The 24,182-nt window shown below is 41.7% G+C and overlaps 1 protein-coding gene across 20 annotated transcripts in view; it reads left to right on the top strand.

Moving 5' to 3' along the window:
* Positions 1 to 15,368, top strand: part of LOC135577196 (ubiquitin-associated protein 1-like) — a 73,178-nt gene extending 57,810 nt beyond the window's left edge. For all 20 annotated transcript variants that reach the window (XM_065045085.1, XM_065045093.1, XM_065045084.1 and 17 more), the window contains 6 exons: positions 434 to 558; positions 3,529 to 4,455; positions 8,475 to 8,510; positions 8,951 to 9,148; positions 11,167 to 11,268; positions 14,000 to 15,368. In XM_065045085.1, coding sequence (XP_064901157.1) covers positions 434 to 558; positions 3,529 to 4,455; positions 8,475 to 8,510; positions 8,951 to 9,148; positions 11,167 to 11,268; positions 14,000 to 14,140 — 1,529 coding nt within the window. In that variant the 3' untranslated portion in view covers positions 14,141 to 15,368. The remainder of the gene's footprint in view (positions 1 to 433; positions 559 to 3,528; positions 4,456 to 8,474; positions 8,511 to 8,950; positions 9,149 to 11,166; positions 11,269 to 13,999) is intronic.
* Positions 15,369 to 24,182: the final 8,814 nt, after the last annotated feature.

Below are 24,182 nucleotides of genomic sequence, written 5' to 3'. Positions count from 1 at the left end.
TAGGTGTGTTTGTTTGTTTGTTTGTTGTGTTTTTTTTAATACTTATGAGCTGGAACATAAGAAAACAAAACAAAAAACACACACCACCCAAAACAAAATAAAACAAAAAAACCCAACCAAAACTAAGGCAGTGAAGTCCAAACAGATTCAATGTGTTTCTGATCAAGCAAATTCCTTTGTATTGAGTCACCTGGTGTAGTTGGGGCAGCTAAGATAAAATAGCTCCCAAATACAGAAATGTGAATCTTAATTGAATGCATTAAACTTGTAAGTTGTAGGGTTTTGTTTTTGTTCTTGTTTTTTGTTTTTTGGTTTGTTTGGGGGGGTTTGCTTTTTGTTTGGTGTTTGGTGGGTTTTTTGTGGTTTTGTTTGTTTGTTTTTGTGTTTTGTTTGGTTTTGGATTTTTTCCTACAGTTTCTGCTTTTGATCATAGGACCTTTCAGTTATCTTGATGATGTCCCATTTAAGATAGGAGACAAATTCAAAACCCCAGCGAAGGTTGGATTACCCATTGGTTTATGCCTGACTGATTCTTCTCAGCTTGTCAGAGAAGCCCAGGTAAGTGACATGTTTTGCCTTTCTGCTCTCTTTCCCTCTCACCACTGTCCCCTTAACATGTGGTGCTGTAAATTGCAAGTAGTTGCAGTTTACACACCTGTTCAAATGTTAGCTTGTCAGTCCCGTAGTGTCTTTTCGTATGCCAGACAGTAGTTGCAGAAGATCTGTTAGAATGTACAGAAAAATAAAATTATTATAAGCTATGTAAAAGGCTTCTACTTTTTATTTCTTTAAAAAGCCTAATAGCATTTATTTTAGTGTATCAACTTTAAAAAAAAGCGCAATGTTTTTGTGTAATAGTTCTAGGTGTAAATGTTATCCTGACTAAATTTGAGTAGCATTTTTAAGAGGAAATGGTAAGAACTGATACATCCATGCTATGGCATACTTGCAGAATCTTGTTTGAGGGTAGCAAATGTTTCTATGCCATATTTTATAGGCTCTCACAATAGAGGGATGAAGAAATAAATTTCCAGTTCTTGTTTTCTGTGCAGTTCTGAGTGGGAATTATTTTCCAGCTGCAGGGCAAACAGGTTACAGCTTGGTATGGATGGCTTTCAGGTCTTTGAGGAGCATGTCTCTCTTACCATAAACTCTTGGTAGTGTAAAATCAGTTGCTTTGGCATAAATGTTGGAAATCTCATCTCCAAATGCAGGTTGTGATACAGGAAATCTAATTGAACTATGTTTTCTCATTCGCATCGGTGATTTTTCCTTGGTCAGTCCAAACTGATGATTGTTTTCACTTCAACTCTGTGACAGATTGCTGTAGATGGTTCTGCCTTTTTTGTTTCTTGCCCTGTAACCCAGAGAGCTGAATATCTGAATTACCCTACATCATGCCTGTTTCATTATAACCATTAAATGATTACCTACTTGTCCTAATACACATATTTCCACCTAGTAAAGCTGGTGTGAGAGAGCTAAAGGAGACTCTAATGTCCTGTTGTTGGCCTCAGTGTGCTATGTCTCCATTTTCTTGCCAAGTATAGTATGCCCAATTGGACTGCAACACCTTGTATAATACGATGTTACTATATAGGCTATGCATCTCACAGTGTAATTTGACTTCATTACAGCTGTAGTGAGAGATGTTAAAAAAAATAATTTAAAAGTGCAGGGAAGCAAAATTGCCCAAAGCTATACAATTTTATATTAATATCCTCCATTTTTTAATATAAAAAACCATGGCTTGAGTCAATTTTGGTATATATATATATATATATATATATATATAAAATTATATGCACATGCATGCACACACTCAAAAAAACTACAATAGCTCTGCTCAGATAGCAAAGAATGTGTAATGAGTAGTGCCCAGCACTTCTGTTTTTCAGAGTCACCTTGCTGATAAATTGTGCATCACACCTCTTGGAGTCTTAGAACTAAGGGAAGGGAAAACTGTTATGCAGTTGAGACAACAGGTCTCCAGGTTCTCACTGGAGCCCACTATAGGGTAGGATATGACGCAACACATAGTGAGTCCCAGAAAAGTCTAGTAGAGGCTTAGCAGGCCTTTCTGGCTTGTTTCTCTTTAGAGCTGGGAATTTGTATGACCTAGCTCTCCCATGGCAAGAGCACTCCTGCGGCGATTAGAAACAATGCACACTGGGACGCAGACAGAGATGCACGCACAGTCAGAGATCTTGTTCAGGAAGGCACGCAGAGCTGGGCCGAGAGCCTCTTTATTAGCCATTGACAATTTATAGAATTTACAGATACGGGCCTGGACTAAGATGTTACATAAGATGTTTTTCCAATAATTGTTATTAAAAACACACCACACTCATGTTATCTTTGTTTCAGTTACGTTCCCATTCATTCACAGACCAGGCCCAAGGACATTCACACATCATACATATGGGGGCAGTTTTCCGACCCGAGATATCATTCTCACTGGCCTGGGCTATCACTTCTTACACTCATAAAAACCATACTTCTGTATAATCTGTCCAAGGCCCTTTAGCTGGAACTGCTGTTCCCACACACTCCTGTTTGGTTATGCGCCTTTATCTTGGCAAGGATATCTTATGACTTCTTGTGAGTCACAAGTAGGTTATATCCTGGACTTAGCTTGTAGGCTGTGTTCTCTGAACATTTTGTGATTATTTAAAGAGCATTTGAGGCTGTTCATTCTTCCCAGTATATTAAAGCTTTAAATAGATTCAGTCTATTCAGAATTTTGTCCTTTCAACCAGGCCACTACAGTGGTCAGTAAACTGGCAGTGGGTACCTTACAAATGCCATCCTATGCTAACCTGGCCCTGAAGAAGCTGATGCTAAATGAGAAAAGCTTGTGGGATGACAATGCCAGTAACTGCAGCAAAATCTGCTACTGCAGGTAGTTGTCATCATTGGTGTAGCCAGTATATCCCCTTTGGCTGGCAAACCATTGGTACTGGGGTAAGAATACCAATACTTCTTAAACCAGTGGTTGTAAGACTCTAGTATCAAGTCCCTTAGGAGTCTTTTAGGGGGAGACTGAGTAATACTGTATTGATCTTTGGGTGCAAAAAATACTCTGCTGTAGTCTTGAATTGGTTTTGGAACTTGTGGATAGGGGGTGGTTCAGTGGTGCCGGATTTGGGTATGACTGTCCATCTAATAATGTATTAGACTTACCTTTGCTGCATCCGTTGTCTTGGGGGGAGAGGATGGGAGGGCTGTGAAACTGATCTTGGGATGATCAATAGCTCTAAAGAAAAACTAAATGTAGGAAGGAGGCAAAATATGATATACTAATCCAGACTATAGACAGGCTTTGTTGTTAGAGGCAAAATGAATTACTTCTGGTGTCTTCTAGCTTTGCCAGTCTGTAGGTTACAAGAGATGCTGGAAAAAAATAGATGCCTGTCCATGATAATTCATATAGCTCTTATTCTATGTTACTTATGCTGCTGTTAGAAGTGGTGGCTATGATCCTTATAATGTATCTTTTTTTCTTCTTTCCCCTCCACCATTGGTCAGTATGACTTCTCACTGGAAAAGAAAACAATCGTGTGGGCTGAAGATATCAAAAAAATTGAAGCTGCCCAGGGAGAAGCTGAACTCAAGGCAAAAGTGCTAATGAACTCAAAAACAGCTTCAGAGGACAGCAACAAAATGGGGTTCTCAGAGGGACCTTGTCCTCAGGCCATGCCTCCTCCTATTAACCCCATCCTCGTTAGCCTGCAGCACAATAATATTCTTACTCCCATGCCAGCCAACAGCAGTGCTGTGAAGCAAAAGGTTCTTAGTCCACCTAATCCAAAAGCAGACTTCAACCCAGCTGATTTTGAATGTGAAGAAGACCCATTTGACAAACTAGAATTAAAAACAATTGATGATAAGGAGGAATTAAAAAATATTCTTGAAATTCATATTGGTACTACTGGGCCTATTGTTGCCCAGCTATTGGATAATACTTTGCCCAAAGGAGTGTCTGAGTCTGTGTTGCAAGATGAGGAAGTTCTGACATCCATAGAAAGGGCCACGTTGGACTTCAAGCCCCTTCACAAACCCAATGGCTTTATCACTTTACCGCAGCTGGGAAACTGTGAAAATATGTCTTTGTCTTCCAAAGTGTCCCTGTCCCCTGTCACTTCAGTGAGCAATATAAAATCCCTGTCCTTTCCTAAACTTGACTCCGATGAGAACAATCAAAAATCATCAAAACTCATGAACGCTTTCCATAGCACTACCTGTCTCTGCAATGGCACTTTGCTCAGCTCTTTGCAGACCTGTGCTCAGAGTAAAGCTAGTGAACTGAACAGACACGATATGGTTGGTCTTTCCACCCTAAATGAGAACAGTGGCGTGGAGACATCAACATTATCTGCTTCATCCAGGCTGCCTTCCCTGGCTGTGTCAACAGTTTGTACAGAACAACAATCATCTCAAAGCACAGTGACTACGGTAAACATGTAGTGGGTTAGAATTGGGGTTGCTAGGGTGATGTGGAGGAGGAGGTACAGAGGCAAATGTTGCTTCTAAAATGTCCTGTGGTTTTAGCTTCATTTAATGGGAATGGTGTGTAGATCATGTGTGGTAGTTCCTCTTCATTTACGTGGCAAATTGATAAATCGAACAGGTCTTCATGCTGGCAGTTCCAAACCTCAGATTATTACTCTGCAGGTTTCCCCTAGTTCTGGTGACTTTTCCTTCAGCTTTTCATCTCTTTTGTCCATAGTTGCACACCTTTGAGCTAAGCATATGAGATATCTTCTTAGTACAGTCCTGCATTCTGTCTTATCCAACTGAGATATATATCAGATTCTGAACTGCTCTTAGGTTTTGAGTTAAATCTCTGCTAGATTTGTTCCTCAGCTTGCTTATTTATTTGCTGGAAATAATGGGAAATGCAGGCTTCTCAAGGAGTAGAAGCAATAACAGATTAAAAAGCACATGTGCTGTATCAGGGAAGGAAAAAAGTATTTGCAGTTGACCTGCAGTGAAAGAATTGTCTGTCTTTTTTATTATTATTATTATTTATTTTCTTCCTGAGATCCTTTTAAAATCTAACCTTTAAAAGGATGAAAATTATGGCGATCTGAAATCTGGTATTTACCCTCTTCCTTGTAAAGGAGGATAGGAGGATTGCTTTTTGGATACCAAAAGTAGTCTTGAGGATCATCTCAGATAACTAATATTACAGTTGGTTGCTCTACAGCTCTGAGAAAGTTTGATGATTCATTTCCTCAAACTTATGGCAAGTTCTAAAATAACTTTACACCAGCTGTTGTCTTTGTTTCTTTGTGAATAAGAGCAGAGATTTGAGTAAGATTGTGGATTTTTTTTTTTTTCCTCCAAAGAACCTGAGATCTGGACACCAATACTCATGAAGCCTAGTGGAAACTGTAGTCAAATCCTCTAGCTGGCTCTAAAATAATCTGGATTCTTCTGTCCAATATAAGCGGTGCTTCAGTGGTTCTGTGGCCTTACTGGCATACTGTAGGTTTTTGTGTGACACCACATGCTCTGAAACAAGTGACACCACTTCTCTCCTGTTGCTCTTTCTCCTCTTTTCAGGCTTGGGTAAATGCATTATTAATTGCAAAATACAGTATTCTGGCAACTACTATATTCATCAGAGCACAGCAGAACAGTTGTTTATTGATCACTAGAACAAATTTAATACAGTAAACTTTGGCAGAAGCAGTAATGTGCTGAGCAACTGCTCACTGCTACAGAGAACGGGTTTGAGAGGTGATTGTATGTAGCTCAGAGGTGAAACCTTGAAGTACAACACATAATATCTGTAGGGATTAATATGAAAGATCACTTACAACTACATAGATGGGCATTCAAATGGCCAAATTTTCACTCTAATTAATCAAATATATGTGCTTGATTAAAACTTACTAAAGACCAAGAGGGAAGTTGTATTCTTGAGAATGCTGTAAGGGAAGACAAACTGATAAAAAATAGTCTTACAAGGAGAAGTAATAAAGATCTTAATTTGCAACTCTTTGTGCTTTGGAAATAGCAACCAAGAAATAGTTATGTTGACAGAACTAGTTCTTTCTGTTTCACTTCCAAGACTTCAGAATATACTTGTTTCATATTTCCACAATATGGTCCCGGTAGCTAGAAAATGACAGCTGAGCTGCAAGAAATTGAAGTAAATGTAACAAAAATCCTCAGAGTATGAAAATGATAAAAGCAAGTCACAGTCATCTATGGCCAGGAGCAGAAGGGTCATGCATCCCTTTTCTTCAAGGTTATACAAGAATAAGCCTGTCCTTTTTAGAAAGCCTTGGGACAGTTATATGTCCCAGTATATTCCACAGTGATTTTATATATAATTTTTTTTCTCACAGGATTAGAAATTGTAACTTTGGATTTGGAGTTACCACTGGAGTTTATGCTTTACCAGTGAATTGGATCTAGGGTTTTTTGGATGGAAAAAAATAGTGATTTTTCTGAGACTGCACTGATTCTGTCCTGGGTGGACCCCTCTTTAAATATGTGGGGTGTTTTTTTTTTTGTTTTTTGTGGTTTGTTTGTTTGTTTGTGGGGTTTTTTTTTCGGAGGAGGGGGGGGTGGTTAAGGTCACTGATTTGCTTTTTGCAGCATTGTCAGAGGGAGAAATGGCTAGTGAAGATAACAGGTTGGAATTAAACAAAGCTGGTCAGAGAGAAATCTCTGATTATGGGAGGATGAGGCACTCCTGGTAGACCATTCAGAATATATACCGCTGTGCTAGTGTGATGTGTGTGGGCATATCAGCTGCAGGCAAGGTTGCCAGCCTCTGTATGAAGTCCCTAAAAGTAGACATAGTATGCAAGCACATACTGAAAGCATTGCACATCTGCTTCTTGAAGGGCACTGAAATGCAAGCTTGAGATGTAAGGGAGTATGGCTTCTGAGTGACCAGTCATGCCTTTGGCCCCTGCAATTCCTTTAGGTGTTTCCCTCCTCTGCTGGAAGTCCCTGACCACAAGCACAGGTTGTCAAGATCAAGTAGATTGAGGAGGAAGAGTTGGTTTTCCTGGACTCTTGAATCTCTGGTGTCAGAAGCAGTTTTGGTTTTCCTGGCTGCAGTATCAATAACAAAGCATCATCCTTCAGTTTGATAACCGACTGATTTCAGGACTACTCCAGACCCCCATTTCAATGTATCTCATATTCTAGTGCTTTTTGCTGCAGCAAAAGTGCCTGGAGGAAGAGGGTGTGTGCATCCCTCTACCACCATGAGGAGAGGTTCTTGGGTAAACCAGTCCATCAAACTGAATGTGATTTATTTGGCTTTGTCTTCTAGAAGATAAATTCTTACCTTGGAGATGAAAATGGCAGACATGCAGAACAAAGCCTCCCCCTGAGTAAATGGAATTTGTCAAAATCCTAATATATATTCTCAAAATTGTTTTTCTATAAACAGTTTTTTGTTGTTGCAGTGTGGGGTTTTTTGGGGTGGTGGTGTTTTGTTTTTTAGTTTGGGCCCAAAGAAGGATTTTCTGAAAGAAGTGGACAAGCTTTCAAGGCAATGTATGCTGGCTTAAAAAGGTATTAAGGAAAAGCAATAAATGAAGGCTCTTTGTCCGAAGTAATTTCTTGCAGACTTTTCTAATTTGATTTAAAATACAGGAAGACTTTTAAATGGATGAATTGAAATGTGCAGATTTGATGGAGCAAAATTCTGACTTTTGCATTCCTGTTATCTTGGGCAAAGTAGTATAAACCAGTAGGTTGGTTCTGCCCTCTGGCAGCCTGGTTCTGCAGAAACAGACCAGGTTTACAGCAGGGTACATTACCCAGCCTTGTTGGCATACTGGGAATGGGACCAAATGTTGGGTGTCAGTAGAAAAATCACATGCTCTTTTTAGCCAGTGTGCCACATTGTTCATATATGGCATATGAAATGCAGTGCTTTGAGAGTAGAAAAGGGGTATATGCTTCTTTTACCCTTCTCACAGTAAAAATGAAAAACACCAAAAAAAACCCACCAAAACAAACAAAAAAAACCCCAAAACAACAAAAAAAACCCCCAGCAAAACAAAAAAAACTCCAAGGGAAGTCTCTAGGCAATGACTTGATGACTTGAAAATTATCACTGTCATTCAGACAGTAGCACTGGGTCAAGAGCTGAACAGGAGCCAGCATGTTATACTGAGCTGTATGAACATGTAGCAGTCACAGTGACAGAATAAGCAAGCTTAGTTATTATGAGGGGGGGGACACATCCTTCTTGGAGTATAATCTGGTTTTGTTCAGTGCAAAGAAAGAAATGGTCCTTATGGTGGCTATTCTATAACTACACACAACTGTGTAACATCTGCATCTCACATGTGGAAGCCTGATCAGACCACAAGTCTCCCTAGTATGGTAGACTTATTCCCAGATCTCTCCCATAAAACCCCTTTCCCCCAGCTGTAGCAAATTCTGCTCACTGGTGCATAATGTTGATAGTAATCTTATTATGTGTTGTCTAACAGGTACACTCAGACTACAAGGAAACAGAAATTCCTGTGGTAAGTTCCCAAATACCTGCGTGCTTGCACTGGATTGTGTTTCTGAAAATCTCTAGAAGTAGCGTTCCTTTGAGTACAGAAAATCATAGGTGATGAGTAAACTTGTGTTGAAGGAAACAATCTCCATGCTTCCTCTGAGGTGTACAGGATTTGACAATATCATAAGGTTTGGTATTGAAAGGTTTTTGTCCACCGGTAGGAGAGGGTATATTGTGAAGAATCTGGGTTGTTGATTGTTGTTTTGTGGGTAAAAGAGTATGGTGGGAGTCAGACTTTGTGTACTGCTTGGTTTCATCCTAACAGTGAGTAACTTCCCAAGGGCAGTCTAGGAAGCCTCTCAGATTAATTACATGGGGTATCCTGGTTCTGCACTAGCCAGAAACAGGATGTGGGGATACAGAAGATGACCATCACCTCAGCTTCTGCATTTTCCCCTTTAGGTAATGCACCCAAATTTCCCAGTGTCTGAAGTGCCCAATAACACCAGCTGCACAGAGCAGTCAGGTGGCCCCACTCCTGAACAACAGCAGGTCCTCTCCATTAGTGAGAAACAGTGGATAGAGACAGTCGTCAACATGGGGTACTCACCTGAGAACGTCTTGAAAGCCATGAGGAAGAAGGGACAGAACATAGACCAGGTAAGAGCTTGTGCAATGAGTAAGAAACCCTTGATTGGATGCTGATTCTGCTGAGAAACAACCCTGGGTTTGCAAAATGGATAGAGGGGGGGATTGTGGCAATGAGAATGACACATATAGAGACGCACAGACGCAGAGTTCTTGTTAGCAGTGAGAGCAGAGCCAGGCAGAGCTGAGCTGAGCTGAGCCCTCTTTTATTAACAGTTCTCAATTTATAGGTTTACAGATATGGGCCTGGACCAAGAGATTAGACAGAACGTTTTTTTCAATAATTGGTATTCCAAACACACCACACTCATGTTGTGACTGTTTTCAGTCACGTTCCCATGCATATCTTGTTCCAGCCCACTCATTCACAGCCCAGGCCCAACAACATTAATATATCACATGTCCTTGGGGGCAGTGTTTCAGCCTGCGATATCATTCTCACCAGCTTGGACTATCACTCCTTACAGTCATGAAAAACATACTTTTGTACAACCCGTCCAAGGCCCTTTATATTTTGAATAATTGCTGTGATTTAATCATGTTAGTATTATTTCTTTGACCGTCCGGATGGTTATGTTAGTATTGATCTTCCTTTATCATCCAAATGGCTGGAACCATGCATCCTGCTGTTCCCACAGGGAATTACTTTTACTATAACAAGGGGTTGCAGCCTATAGCTGCTGCAGTATTAACTGCTAGAGAAGTTGTCACCTGGCAGTAAAGGCTCCCAAACCAAAGGAGTGTCTGTGCATGTTTCCGATGAGACACTACTTGAGTCAGCCACACCTGTGGGTGCTGGGTTGGAGCTATGCTGAGCTTGGGATGGGCCCTTAGCTCCATGTGAACTGTGAGAGGTACTCTGCCTTCCCAGGAGCCACAAAACTATCCAAAGGAAGCTTAACATGGCTCTACACCATGTTTAGCACCATGTGACAGAAAAACCAGCCCACTTCACTTGTTCTGAGCACCAAGGGTTGTGATGCTGATGTCTCTTCCTGTAGAGAGATTGGTCACTGCAGGCTTACGACAGCCCTGAAAGGCTCTTGCAAGGCACCACTGACTGACTTTCTTTTGTGTGCTCTGGTTGTGGTGCTTCCTGCATAATGTGTTGCCTCAAATACTTGTCACCAGGTCACAAAGCATAAAGTGCTGCAAGGTGAGGCACGGCTCTGGGTCTTGGATCTGCTTCAAACAAACATTTTAAAGCAAGGAGACTGTGGCCAAACTTTGTGCTGACCCTAGGCAGGCTGTGTGTGCTGCACAGAGCATCACCTGGTAGGACTGCACCTGTTGTATGGGGAGGAGGAGGGTCCCAGTGACTTCTACTTGTGTAGCTGATCTGCTTGCCCACTACCTGTGCATTGAGAGCCATTTAAGCTGTGCACTGGAGTGAACTGTAGCATCAAATGGAAAAAATGTCCCTTAGGAGGGTGGTTTTAAATCCTGCCGTATTCGCAGGCTATGTTCTTTTGCATACCTAGCATCTGACCTTTCCCCGTACGTCTCAAAGCTGAGGATAGTTAAGAAATTTGGCAGCGATTTCTGGGCATGTGAGCTGGGATTTGCAGCTCACTCACCAGTATGCTGAGTTGACCTTAAAAGGCAGACTGCTTTCAGATTGCATCAGCTCTTGCGGCAGTCTGAGAGGAAGCTAAAAGCTGACACATCTTGACTGCTGAACCTACAGTTTCATTTTTAAAACTTGTAGTATAAAAAGTGCAGTTAAACTTCAGCCTTCTGCTCAGTAATCAGGCACAGAAAGCTAAAGATAGGCTTCTGAGACTGTTTTTTCTAGAGTGGAAGATGTTCAGAGCTGGTGGGAGAGCACACGAGGACAGAAGGGCTTGTTTGTTTTCTCTGAGCAATCTTTTGCATAAAGAACATCTCAACTCTACTAGGAAGGACTTTATATCAGTCCCTGGTGAAGCCTGGGGTAGAGTCATGCTCAGCCCCTCTGCATGTACAGAGGTGATATTCAACCATACACTGTGAATGCCACTCTGCAAACTTAGTTTCTTCATTTCCCACAGGTTTTGGATTACCTGTTTGCTCATGGACAGCTTTGTGAGAAGGGCTTTGATCCACTTCTTGTTGAAGCAGCTTTGGAAATGCACCAGTGTCCAGAGGAGAAGGTGAGGGCTCGATGTGCTAAGGAATAGAGAGAATGCGCTGTAATAGGGAATGCCAGCAGCAGTTCCTCTGGCTGATGTAATTCTGGCTTTCACGATAATGCTGACTTTTTTCCATAACTGACTGCTGAAGGACATCCTTGCAGTGATAAAGTGAATATGTGCTAAAACATTAGAATTCTTCTGCCTTGCTTTATCACTCTCACTTGCATGCTTTTCTGTGGGGACAGGATTTTTTTAAAGACCCTGCTTATTCTGGTTGTAATGTTTTTGAAGCCACCTTGTGGGCAAGGTGCTTGGTACAGAGACAGTTAATTCAGAAGCAGCAAATTATCATTCAAACCATGCCAGCCTGCCCTGGCTGTGAATTTTATCCTTTGTACAAACACATCTGCCTGGCTGCTCAGCAAATTGGGATAGTGCTCTCTCTGGAAGAAGCTGGAAAATATGATTTTGGGGGTCTAGTTTATTGTCTGGCTGTTTTGCCCAGCAACAAAAGTACAGAGGCAGGAGAGGGTAGCCAGGGCTGAGGACAGCAGGATCTTTTAAAGTTTGCCAGCCTGTTGTATGCTGAGTTATTATATGAAATCTTTAGAGGTGCAACCCACCCCCCCCCAGATGTATATATGCCTTCCTGCCTTTTTGGACTTAGTGATAAGCTTGCAAATAGAGGAACAACAATGTGAAGATGGGAGAAGTGACCGAGTTCAGCAAATGCATTTGCTACTGGCTTAACCCCAATACTGGAAATGGCTAATCTTCTTACTGTACATTTCAAACTGTTTATTTGGTGTTGTCGGTCCCCCCCTGCTGAAGTGGAACAGAGGCCCTGTAAATGGTAGAGGGTTCATAAAAGTCTGATCAGTTGATTCACTTCTTGTTATTTTATTTTTTTCAGAGCTCAGGAAGGATTTGTGGTTGATGTTGGTAGTATCATAGACAGTGTATCCAATAGGATTTGTGCTAATCCCCCAAGTTTGCCCTAGATCCGAAGAGCCATTTGATATCAAGGGCTACTCTACTGTTCCCGAAGTCAAAGTAACTTTAAAAAAATTCAGATGCAGCAGTAACTGCTAGATGGGGGATCAGGGTGGCGTTAATCAGAGTCCAAATTAGGCCAGGCTGATATTAGGTTGGTGCAAAAGTAATTGCAGTTTTGGACCATTAATTTTAAATCATTATAACTAGGCTCAAACACATCTTTATCAATCAAAATAGGAACCATCACAATCAACACATTTTTGCCAAACAATAAACAAGTTTGTTTATTCCTGTAGCGTAAAAATCTGTGCTTCGGGATTCAACGAACTCTTGGAAAGCATTTTCTGCACCCTGCTGGTTATGGAAGCGTTTTCCCTGCAAAAAGTTGTCAAGATACTTGAAGAAGTGGTAGTCGGTTGGCGAGAGGTCAGGTGAATATGGTAGATGAGGCAAAACTTCATAGCGCAATTTGTGCAACTTTTGAAGTGTTGGTTGTGCGGTCGGGCATTGTCATGGAGAAGAATTGGGCCCTTTCTGTTGACTAATACTGGCTGCAGGTGTTGCAGTTTTCAATGCATGCCATCGATTTGCTGAGCATCTTTCTCAGATGGAATTGTTTCACCGGGATTCAGAAAGCTGCAGTGGATCAGACCGGCAGCAGACCACCAAACAGTGACCATGACTTTTTTTTGGTGCAAGTTTGGCTTTGGGAAGTGCTTTGGAGGTTGTTCTTGGTCTAACTACTGAGCTGGTCATCGCTGGTTGTCCTATACAATCCACTTTTCGTCACACATCACAATCCGATAAAAAAATGGTTCATTGTTGTTGTGTACAATAAAAGAAGACAACACTTCAAAAGGATGATTTTTTTTTTTTTTTTTTTAATTTTTGGTCAGCTCATGAGGCACCCACTTATAGAGATTTTCCACCTTTCCAATTTGCTTCCATTGCCAAATGACCATAGAATGGTCAATGTTGAGTTCTTCAGCAACTTCTCGTGTAGTTGTGAGAGGATCAGCTTTGATGACTGCTCTCCATTGGTTGTTGTCAACTCCTGATGTCTGACCATTATGCTCCTCATCTTCAAGGCTCTTATCTCCTTTGTGAAACTTCTTGAACCAGCACTGCACTGTACGTTCATTAGCAGTTCCTGGACCAGATGCGTTGTTGTTGTTGTGAGTTGTCTCTGCTTCTTTACAACCCATTTTGAACTCGAATAAGAAAATTGCTCAAATTTCCTTTTTGTATAACATAATTTCTATAGTCTATAATAAATATAAAATAAACAATAGGTAATAAGTCAGTAGCAAAAATAAAAAAAAACATAAAGCAGGAAAAGCACATTAAAATTATGTATAACATAACTACATTTATTTAAGAATGTATTCCAATATCAAATGGTAAATTTCGACAATGCAAAAACTGCAATTTTTTTTGCACCAACCTCATAAATTTCTTACTGGGATAGACACCCCCACAGAATGAACTTTGGTGCCCTTGCTGAAGAGGATATCTGGAAATGCAGGACTGCAAACATGAGGGACTGAAGGTGAGGCTCCATGGACTACTGCACTCAGAGCTCTGCCAGCTCCCCTCTGAGTGGACTTCCTCCAGACAGAGCTGGAGCAGGCTGTATTTAGGGAGTAGGAATTCACTCTATGGGGTGCCCAGTTAAGACTGGCTCTGTGCCAAACCTCCACCAGGCGCTGATCCTCTTTTCTTTTGCAAATAATGGACTGTCTGTGTCTTTCAGATCACAGAACTTCTCCAACTAATGAGTCAATTTAAAGAAATGGGCTTTGAACTGAAAGACATTAAGGAAGTCTTATTATTACATAAAAATGACCAACACAATGCTTTGGAAGATCTAATGACCCGTGCAGGAGCCAGCTGAAAATACATTCCTGGATTCTTGGCATGCAGTGGAGCAGGACCAGCCCCAGCACCTTCACATCCAGCGTGACTTGCTCTCAGCAGGAAGGAGTCCAGCTTTTCACATACAAGGGAGAATGACTGAGGAAGCCCGCCCATGTGCACCACTCTAGCATTTTTCTTTCCACTGAGAGCCAACTTTCTTAAATTAACTTAGGAAACGACACTTAATTTAATTTAATTTTCCTTTTTCCAGCTTGGCCATGGAGAGTTTAGACTGCCCAGCCTCTACTAGAATTCTACATAGGTAGAGACAGGAGTGTTTTCTCCCCCTCGCTGTTGCACTGGAGTTGGACAGGAGAATACTAAGTTGGTTCTGAAACTAGGATGCTTGGGTTCTTTGAAGCTATTTTCATGGTGTCTGCTTGTACTGAATTACTTGACTTTGTCATAGTCCAGATTAACTGGTTAAATTTGACCTTTAGTGCAATGGAGTTTTATTTTTTGGTTGAAAGTTAGTCTGTAACTTAGTAAAACACTGGTTCAGAAACTGTTGCTATGCATAAAGAGAGAAGCTGTTTCTCTTGTGGGTTTTTTTGGTGGTTTTTGTTTTTTTGGGTTTTTTTTGTTTGGTTGAGGGTTTTTTTTGTTTGTGGTTTTGGTGGTTGGTTGGTTGGTTGTTGTTGTTTGGGGTTTTGTGTGTGGGTTGTTTTGTTTGTTTGGGTTTTGTTTGTGTGGTGTTGTTTTTTTTTTACCCATGCATCCAACAGTTCTGCCAGACATGAGTATCCAATGCTGAGTGGTATGTAAGTTTTCTTGAAACAGGTAAGCTGTGAACTCTACCTGGACCTGCAACTTGTGTTGGTTCTTGAACCTGAAGGCAGAGAGCTGGGACTCAGTATTCTTAATCCCCTAGGTTTGTAGAATATTATAAGACAATGCCCTGCTAGGAAATCAGTTATCTTTTTGTTTTAAATAATACTCAGTGTGATGCAGGAGGTTTCTTTCAAGCACTTTCTTTAAAACAAATATATTCACTGCATTAGTTCAATTTCTCACACTGCTATAGAATTACATAATAACATCTAGTACTAGAAATCAGGTTTGGGGTTGGTTTTGATATTTCAAAGTATTACTTTGTACATTGTTCAAGTTCTAAATACATTAAATATCAGCAGTCTTGAGGAATCTTTAATTTGCTAAATATTTTGGTTCTGCAGAAGAACAACTAATAAACCCCTTAAATATAACTCCCAGTGTCATGATTTCCATCTCTCATGCTCTTTGGCTTCAGCAGATGAAGAACTTGCTGGATCCTACCCACCCAGGTGCTGCCTGCTCCTGTAGGTATACATGAACACTGTCTGTGTTGGGCAGAACAATTAGAGGTCTCCAGGCAAACGGCTGCAGTGGTAGAATGTGCTTCTTTTTTCTGTGGCCTATTTTTGTGTTGTTGCAAAAACCAAGCCTAGGGATACAAACTCATGTTACAGCATGGAGCTGGGAGCATTGAACTTTGGGAGGGAAAAACTACTCAGCTCATTGCCTCAGTTTAGGTTTTCCAGTAGGAGGTTTTAGCTCATCAGGACCTCAAAGGGGATGGCATTTGTCTCCCTTATGTTGTTAACTTTATATGACCAAAACATCTAATTTGAGTCCAGTGTTAACTCCTGGAATTCTCTGTGAGGTGTTCAACTATGTTAATTACATACCTTTACTTAAAACAAATGATGCTGAGGAGAGATGTAGCTGGCAAGTATCTAGGAGATGTGGAGATTGATGATGAGTAGGACCAGGACAGATTGCTGTGCATCGTATTCTGTAGCATTGAGCTTCACCAGCTTATAGTGGTGAGGCTGAAATTAAAACTTGTTGAAGGAGGACATTCAGCAGCTGGTAGGTCAGCAGCTGCTGCCTCTGTGGGTGCAGGTAAAGCAGTTGCCCAGCTTTCCTTCCCAGATGAGAAATGTGACAGTTGGAAACAAAGAAAGGGAGTTCCTGATTAGTCAGAAAAGCTGGAAAACAGAACTCAAACTGCTTTACTGTCACTGCTGAGAGCATTTGGTTGTGTTGCTTGTTTCAGTTTTCTCAGAATTAATATCCAAACAAGTCTGTCTGGTACTAGACAGTCCTGAAGGGGCAAGAAGTCTTGCAAGGGGAGAAACAACTATTCAGACCAAACCTCTGAATGAAGTAATCTCTTTGGTTGCGTTAATGCATGTTAAGTTTTTTCACAGTCCCCCACTACAGTAACCACTCTGCTTATGGAGACTGTTGTAGAGGTGAGAGCAGAGAGTTGAAGATGGGAAGTGATACCTGTAAAGCTGGTCTCCTTCCAAAGAGACATACCCCTCTGTGTCTTTCTGGTGGTACTGCTCTTGCTTCATCAGTGAGGTTTCTGGATTTACATCTGTATTGGGTTTACATGGCCAGGTTTTGGTAGCAGAGGGGCTATGGGCATGGCTTCCGTGAAAATATGTCAGAAGCTTCCCCCATATGTGATAGTCAGTGCTAGCTGGCTCCAAGATGGACCTGCCACTGGCCAAAGCTGAGCCAATCAGTGACAGTGGCAGCATCTCAGTGCTAACATATTTAAGAAGGAGGGGTAGGAGGTGCTCCGGGTGTAGGAGCAAAGATTCCCCTGCAGCCTGTGGTGAAGACTATGGTGAGGCTGGCTGTGCCCCTGCAGCTCATAGAGGTTAATGGTGGAGCAGATCTCCATCTGCAGCCCATAGAGGACCCCATGCCAGAGCAAGTGTATGCATCTGAAGGAAGCTGTGATCCCATGGAGAGCCTGTGCTGGAGCAGGCTCCTGGCAGGACTTGTGACCTTGTGAAGAGAGGAGCCCACACTGGAGTAGGTTTGCTGGAAGGACCTGTGTCTCCCATGCTGGAGCAGTCCATTTCTAAAGAACTGCACCTGTGGAATGGATCTATGCTGGAGCAGATCTTGAAGAACTGCAGCCTGTGGGAAGGACCCACATTGGAGAAGTTCATGGAAGACTGTCTCCTGTGGGAAGGACCCCAAGCTGAAGCAGGGGAAGAGTGTGAGGAGGAAGGAGTGGCAGAGACAACATGTGATGATCTCCCATTCCCCCTTCTTTTTGCACTAATTGGGGGAAGGAATGAGAGAAATCGTGAGTGAAGTTGAGCCTGGGAAGGAGAGGGGAAGAGGTGTTTTAAGATTTGGTTTTACGTCTCATTATCCTACTCTAATTTTACTGGCAATAAATTAAATTCATTTCCCTGAGTCGAGTCCCTGGGTTGTGCCTGTGTCAGTAACTGCTGAGTGATCTCCCAGGCCTTATCTCAACCCACAGGCCTTTCATTATATTCCCCCCTGTCCAGTTGAGGATGGAAAATGATAGAGCGCCTTAGAGGGGATTAACCTGGTGTCTTAGGAGAGAGGCATTTCTGAAGAAACATATAACAAGTGACACAATGTGATGAGATTTGAATGTTGTTTTGGGCACTGTGCTGCGGTGATGAGGAACAATGCATACAGACACAGACAGATATGCACACACAAAGAGTTCTTGTTAGCAGCGAGAGCAGAGCCAGGCAGAGCTGAGCCGAGCCCTCTTTTATTAACAGTTCTCAATTTACAGGTTTACAGATATGGGTCTGGACCAAGAGGTTAGACAGGGTGTTTTTTCAAAAAATGTTATTCCAAACACACCCCACTCATGTTGTGACTGTTTTCAGTCACGTTCCCATGCATATCTTGTGGGCGGCGTTCCGACATTCACATGTCCAGGCCAAACATTCACACATCATACATATGGGGGGGGGTTTCCGACCTGAGATATCATTCTCACTGGCCTGGGCTATCACTCCTTACACTCATAAAAAACACACTTCTGTATAACCTGTCCAAGGCCCTTTAGCTGGAACTGCACATCCTGCCATTCCCACATCTCCCCCTCTTTTGTTTTTGAACATTGGGTTCACAGTGAGCGCAGCAAGGATCCTGGCTTTATTCTTCTTTGCATTCTGTATCATTCTCTAGGTGATTCGGAGGACTACAAGAAAAAAATATTACACAAGCACATCCATTTCCCACAAAAATCCATATATGCAGATTGAGGCCTGAAAACCATGTTTTTGGGTCTAATCACTTTATGCTATTATACAATGTTAGCTATTATTTCTTGCACTGTTAACTCTTGCAAATCACACAATTGTTTTGCAGGGTACTGCCTATATCCTGAACCAGGCCTTGCACATTAGCCAAGAATGCTCTCTGGAGATGTTGTTTCACTTGAGTCCACTCATGAACACTATCATTCCATTTCAACGGTATTACACATAAATTCTTTTGAGTATATTCCCAATCACAATGCAGTTTTATTCTGGTAGCCAAAGTGTTCTGTCCATCTCCTATCCACAATAGAGCTGCTTCACATATATTTATTGCAGAGGTGTGAAGAGTTGTCGAGTTTTATTCTTCCTCTTAGATAACTGCTCTCCAGTCTCAGCAGAAATTGTCTTTACAGAAAGAAGTTTGCCTCCTTCTTTATCTGTGTCATGGAGGCACTCAAAAGTCAGTTTTAGGTGGACAACAAGTTCCAAAACAGACTTAATTCTAGCTGGAAATGTGTAGCCAATAAACTGACTAGAAACAGGGTTTATACAATTATTTAGCACTCCAACAACATAAGATACAGGTTCGGATATCAGTTGAGGAAATTATTGGAGTACAACAATATAAGAATAATGAGGATCCACAACGTGCATATTGTCACTCACAAGAAACAAAACTGGAGGCCTCTCACTTCAGGGTATCCCAAGAAATAATCACTTGCCTAGATTAGGCGAGGGCTCATTCAAGGATATATCTAGTAAATAATTGCTCACCCAAACGAAGAGGTGAGGTGCTCTCAATCCCAGGAAGTCTCCTTAGATGGTGTTCCTGTCTAAGGAAAGGGCTCCAGTTCACAGACCTGCAGCTCCGAGAAGGCCACTCAAAGGGTGTCTTTGGCAGGAACCCCATTTTATAGTCTGGTCAGATGTGGCTGTGGGCATTACAACATAGTCCAGAAGCTTCTCAGCTACTCTGGTCACCTCCTTTGTTGAGTACCCTGTCAGTTGACCGAGGGTCTCACCCCTCCTGCCCCACCAGCTGGTGGAGGTGAAGTCACTCTGCCCTGAGGCAGGGGAGGATGTGACTGACAGCACCTTGGTACCACCCTAGGTGTATATGTGGGAACAGGCACAGTGGGGCATAAAAGGAGCTAAGGAGCCATCAATGGCCCCATTGAAGGCTCCAGATCTCAGGGGAATGTGCAACTGCCACACAATCCACCCTGTGACCACAGTCATCTGACAGGCTACTTTGGAGTGGTGATGCAGTCACCTCTTGCCTCCAAAGTCAAAAGGGGGCATTCTGTTGGTGAGTTTTAATGCTCTCTGTGGATCATCATACCTTATGTGTCACTTTCCTGTTATACATTATCATTACAAATCAACCTACTATAGAATAGAATAATGCAAATTACAACAATTACAGTTATTAACAAATATTGGAGAAGGCTAGTTAGTCATCCTGATAAGGAAAACAAATGCATTGAAAGTTTTTTCACCAGTTAGTCCCCAGTCCAAATAATGTAAATCTGTACCATTTGGATATGCTGGTGCCTCTAATTTACAGGGCGCCCAATACAAACTCAAAACATCTTCTGTGGTTACTTTAGATACCTTGCACGTTAAGCCCCAGAATGGAAACAAAATCCAAATTGCTCTGAACCACCCCTCCATCTCCCATCACTGATAAAGCAAGTGAAACTTCTCTGACAAACAATTGTTCATTGGTTTCTTAGAAATATATACAGGAGGGGTCTCAACAAATTATTGTTGTGTTTGATTAAATTTAATCCAATCCTTGTTTTCTAGCAATTGACCTTCTGGTGGTATCCATGCACCACCTACCCAGTGCATGTCATTGTTACTGCACTGTTGCAGGAGATGATAGCCAAGTAGGCTAAGAAGGTGTTAACTGGAGTGAGGGGGCACCTGCAGCTGCCATCATAGTACTTGCATTTTGCTGTAACTTCTTCAGCTGCCCCCAGGTAACATCACTGGCCTTTTTCTTCGGTCTCTTCCATTTCTTCGTTACCCTCTGCTGTAGGGACAGATGCTGCATCTCTGACGTTGGGTTCTGTGTCGTGTTTCTCTAACTCAGTCAGGTTTAACGTATTTCGCAGGAAGACACTTTGGTCCTGTTGGAAGAAGAACACACACATATCCCCTTCTTCAGGTGATTAACTCTACAGGCCCTTGCCATTTGGTTTCTGAGACAGTGATTCTAGAGCACAGAAGAGTTTTTCCACTGCTGTGATAGAGGAGGAAGGCATAGCATGATTCAAATGTTTAAAGTATATGTTGCATTGTCTATTTGTTCTTGAGGCATCATATTCCCCCTTTTTTGTTTTAATAACATTTCTTTCAGTGTGGAATGCACCTGTTCAATAATATCCTGTCCAGTGGGAGAATGTGGAATACCTGTGACATGCAAAACGCTCCATTGCTACAAAAAATATTGTATGGATCTGGTAGTGTAGCCAGGACTGTGGTCAGTTTATAATCTGTTGTGGCACACCCAGCATAGCAAAACAGTAGGTCCAGTGGCACTGAACATCCTTGCTTTTCTCACTAGTATAAGCAGATGCACAAAGCATACCTGAAAGCGTATCTATTCAAACGTGTACATATTTCAAATGGCCAAAATATATGTCTGCTAAATGGCATTAGCTGTGAGCCCGTGAGGGTTAACTCCAAGAGAGTGTAAATTTGTAATAAGTCCTTGACATTCCGGGCAAGAGCAAACTGTGTCCTTTGCTTGTTCTAGTGTCCGATCGAACGTCTTTTTTAAGGCAGCAGCATTTTGATGGAAAAAAGCATGTGAAGCCCTGGCAGACTGGAAGCAGACTGTAGCTACAGTATAAGAGTCCACAACTGCATTTCCTTCTGTTATGGGACCTGGTGAAGTTGTATGAGAGTGTATATGAGTAACAAACAATGGGTGTCTGCAATGCTGTAATGCAGTTTGAAATTATACAAACATTTTAAAGAACTGCTGTTGCAAGATTTCTTTAAGAAAGGTGGAGGGGATGTGATGTAGGACCCATTTTAGTTCTGTATTTATTTGATCGTATGTGGCCAGGCTTTCTTAATCTCAGACTGTTGTAATGACAAATAATTTCACATATGTTCCTCAAGTTGAAATGAAAACCATTCATATCAGGTCTTACACAGAGTCACAGAATGTTAAGGATTGGAAGGGACCTCGAAAGATCATCTAGTCCAATCCTTCTGCCAGAGCAGGAACGCCTAGATGAAAGTGCAATATCAAACAGCAGGAAGGGGATGACACTTAAAATGCTCATCAAGCACATTTTCACACAAGAATTAAAACAGTATCTAGGTAATAACCTTAAGATTGGAGAGAAAAATGTTGCTGGTTTTGACAACAGCTTCGATAGTTTCCATTGCATACCAGGAGCCCACTTTTGATATCTCTTGGGCATGCAGCACTTCAAGCATGTCTGTAAGTCCTTTTATTGCTAAGGATGGGTGTATTTTCACAGCCAGGGATGCTTTTTTTATTTTATTTTTTTTTTTTTTACATTCAGTGGGAAAAAATAAAATTCTGAGAACAGACTGATAATAAAATCTCACATTTAACAAGGTATAGTCTTAGGCATTGGCTGGATGGCTCCATTTTAAACAAGATTATCAGACCTTGGAAAACTGATTTTTTTATGTTGTTTTGTGGTTTTCTGTTTGTTTCTGGTTTTGTTTTTGGTTGGGGTTTTTTTGGTGTGTTTTTTTTTTTGTGTATGTGTGTGGTGTTTGTGTGGGTTTTTTTGGTTTGTTGTGGATTTTGTTTGTTTGGATTTTGTTTTTTGTGGGGTTTTTTGTTGGTTTGGTTTTTTTTTTTTTTTGGTGGTTTGGTTTTTGTTGGGTTTGTTTTTGTTTATGTTTTGTTTTTCCCTCAGTGTTCCTGCCCATTTCTCCAGGGAGCAAATATTAATAGTTCCTGCTTTGGGAATTTGCATTGGGGTTCAGATCTGCCAGACAGACTTGCCATTTTCATGGTGGACTGGACAGGATTCACAGGTGGCTCAAATTTGGTAGCTGACTTAAATCCCATCTCCTCTGCTCATTGAAATTTTTGGTCACTCACCTGTCTTGTTACAACTACCTCTGAAAATACCGAGGTTAGGGCATGGCACTACTGGTTGTGCAAATGGTTCTTCCTTGTGTATTTCTTTAGAAATGGCCAGCTTGGGTAAGAGACTGAAAATATCTGTGAATGTACTTTGCTGAGCTGCTCTTTAAAAAAACTGAAAGTATAATCAACCAGTACTCATCTCCCAAATGTCAGAGTATGTGGAGTGAAAGGTTTCCTCCCTAGCACCATGTTACTGGCTGGGCATCTCATTTTCCTCTGAACTGCACACACATCTCACAGTCTGACCTTTTCCTCAGCTCCAAACTAAGTTGCAGAACTCCTTAGCAGCTCCCCAATAGCCCTGTTTTCTGTGTACTTGCTGAGAAAGTGCTGGGGAAATGATTGTAAGTGCTCAGATCCATTTATGCTTTCAGAAAGTACAAGGACTACCCAATGGCCACATGTTTTCCTCGTCTCATGCACAGGAAAGCTATCCTTAGCCCCAGGAGGTAGGAGGCTTTCTAAGAGTTGCTTGTTTTAAAGGGGAGCTCAGTTTAATGCCTGTTCTTCCCTCCATAGTTTTAACAAGATGATGGGTGTCTCACTGCTTTATAGCTTTCTGGTGGCTGTCAAGCACCACTGCTCTGCACTGTGCATAAATACCAAAATACAACTGATACTAAGAGTCTTGCTACTGGAAGCCTCATTTCTCTGAGTGAGGAAGGCTTCTGAAAAGGGGTCTGGGAGACCTGGGTTCAGGTATGACTTGCTGTAACTTGGGAACAGGAACCATCTTGAGAGTCATAAACTCAGACCCCGGAGGGACTCTGCTCCACAGAGTAATCCAGTCTCAATTGCAAGACAGAGACTAACCAGTGCTAAAAAAAAAAAAAAAAAAAAAAAAAAAAAAAGTCAGGGCATTGATGCATTGATGTAGGACTTTCTTCTGTTATGAATTCTCCCATTGCACTTCTGTTCCCCAGTGCTATGCTGTGTGACATTCCTGGGAGTGTTTGCACCAAATATGCAACCCGGATAACTGAGTGTAACTGCAATTCCTGCATTGCTGCTCAGCCAAACCTGGGCTTCTCAGGGTAGCCGTAGAAGCAGGTAGTCAAATTCATTCATAGCTGGTCAGACAGCAGTGTTCCCTTACCCTTGGCATTTCTGGCTACTGAGCAGGCTTTGAGCTACTTCAGGCATTACTGAGGAGAAACTGAGATGGCTGAATGTGCTGCAACAGCCTTATTTTGGAAGTGGAAATGCTTGCACAGCATGTTGTCAGCTGAGCATGTTTCAAGGTCACTTGCGGCTTCAGCAAGTGGACCTATTTTGTGGTTCAGATGTAATACATGCAGCACCAGAGCATTTGCAGGGCTCCAGCTGATCATTCTGTAGTTCTTGATTCAAATACCAGCTTCACATAACAGCACTGTTATCAGCTTCTGAAATCCCTCTGCCTCTAACTAAACCCTCTTCTCATGTGAAAAATAAGTTCTGTCAAGCTTGATGATGAGCACTCTACAACTGTGCCATAGTGCAGAGATCAGACATTGTTTGCAGTGGGTAAGCTGTTGGCCTCTCCATGTTGGCAGCAGTATGAAACCCACATGCTTATTAACATGCTAGATAAACCTTTGGTACAAAGTCCCTAGAAAGCCACTCATCACTCATAACTTAAGCCACCTCTTTCAGGAGCTCTGGAGTGTTAGTCCCAAGCAAAGAACAAATATGACAACAGCCTGCCTTCTTCTGAAAACAACTGCACTTCTTGTCCTGCCTTGACTTCTATTTACTTATGGTCTAGTTATGTTAGTGTACTTAACAAACAGTGGCTTCTCTCTCTTTCCTGGCTTCTGTTTGCAAACACTTTTTTGAGTAGCTTTTGAGCA

The sequence above is a fragment of the Columba livia genome, chromosome W, assembly GCF_036013475.1.
Source record: "Columba livia isolate bColLiv1 breed racing homer chromosome W, bColLiv1.pat.W.v2, whole genome shotgun sequence".
Taxonomy (NCBI): Eukaryota; Metazoa; Chordata; class Aves; order Columbiformes; family Columbidae; genus Columba; species Columba livia.
Note: the sequence above shows the minus strand (reverse complement) of the source record. Positions and strands in the feature narration are given on the sequence as shown.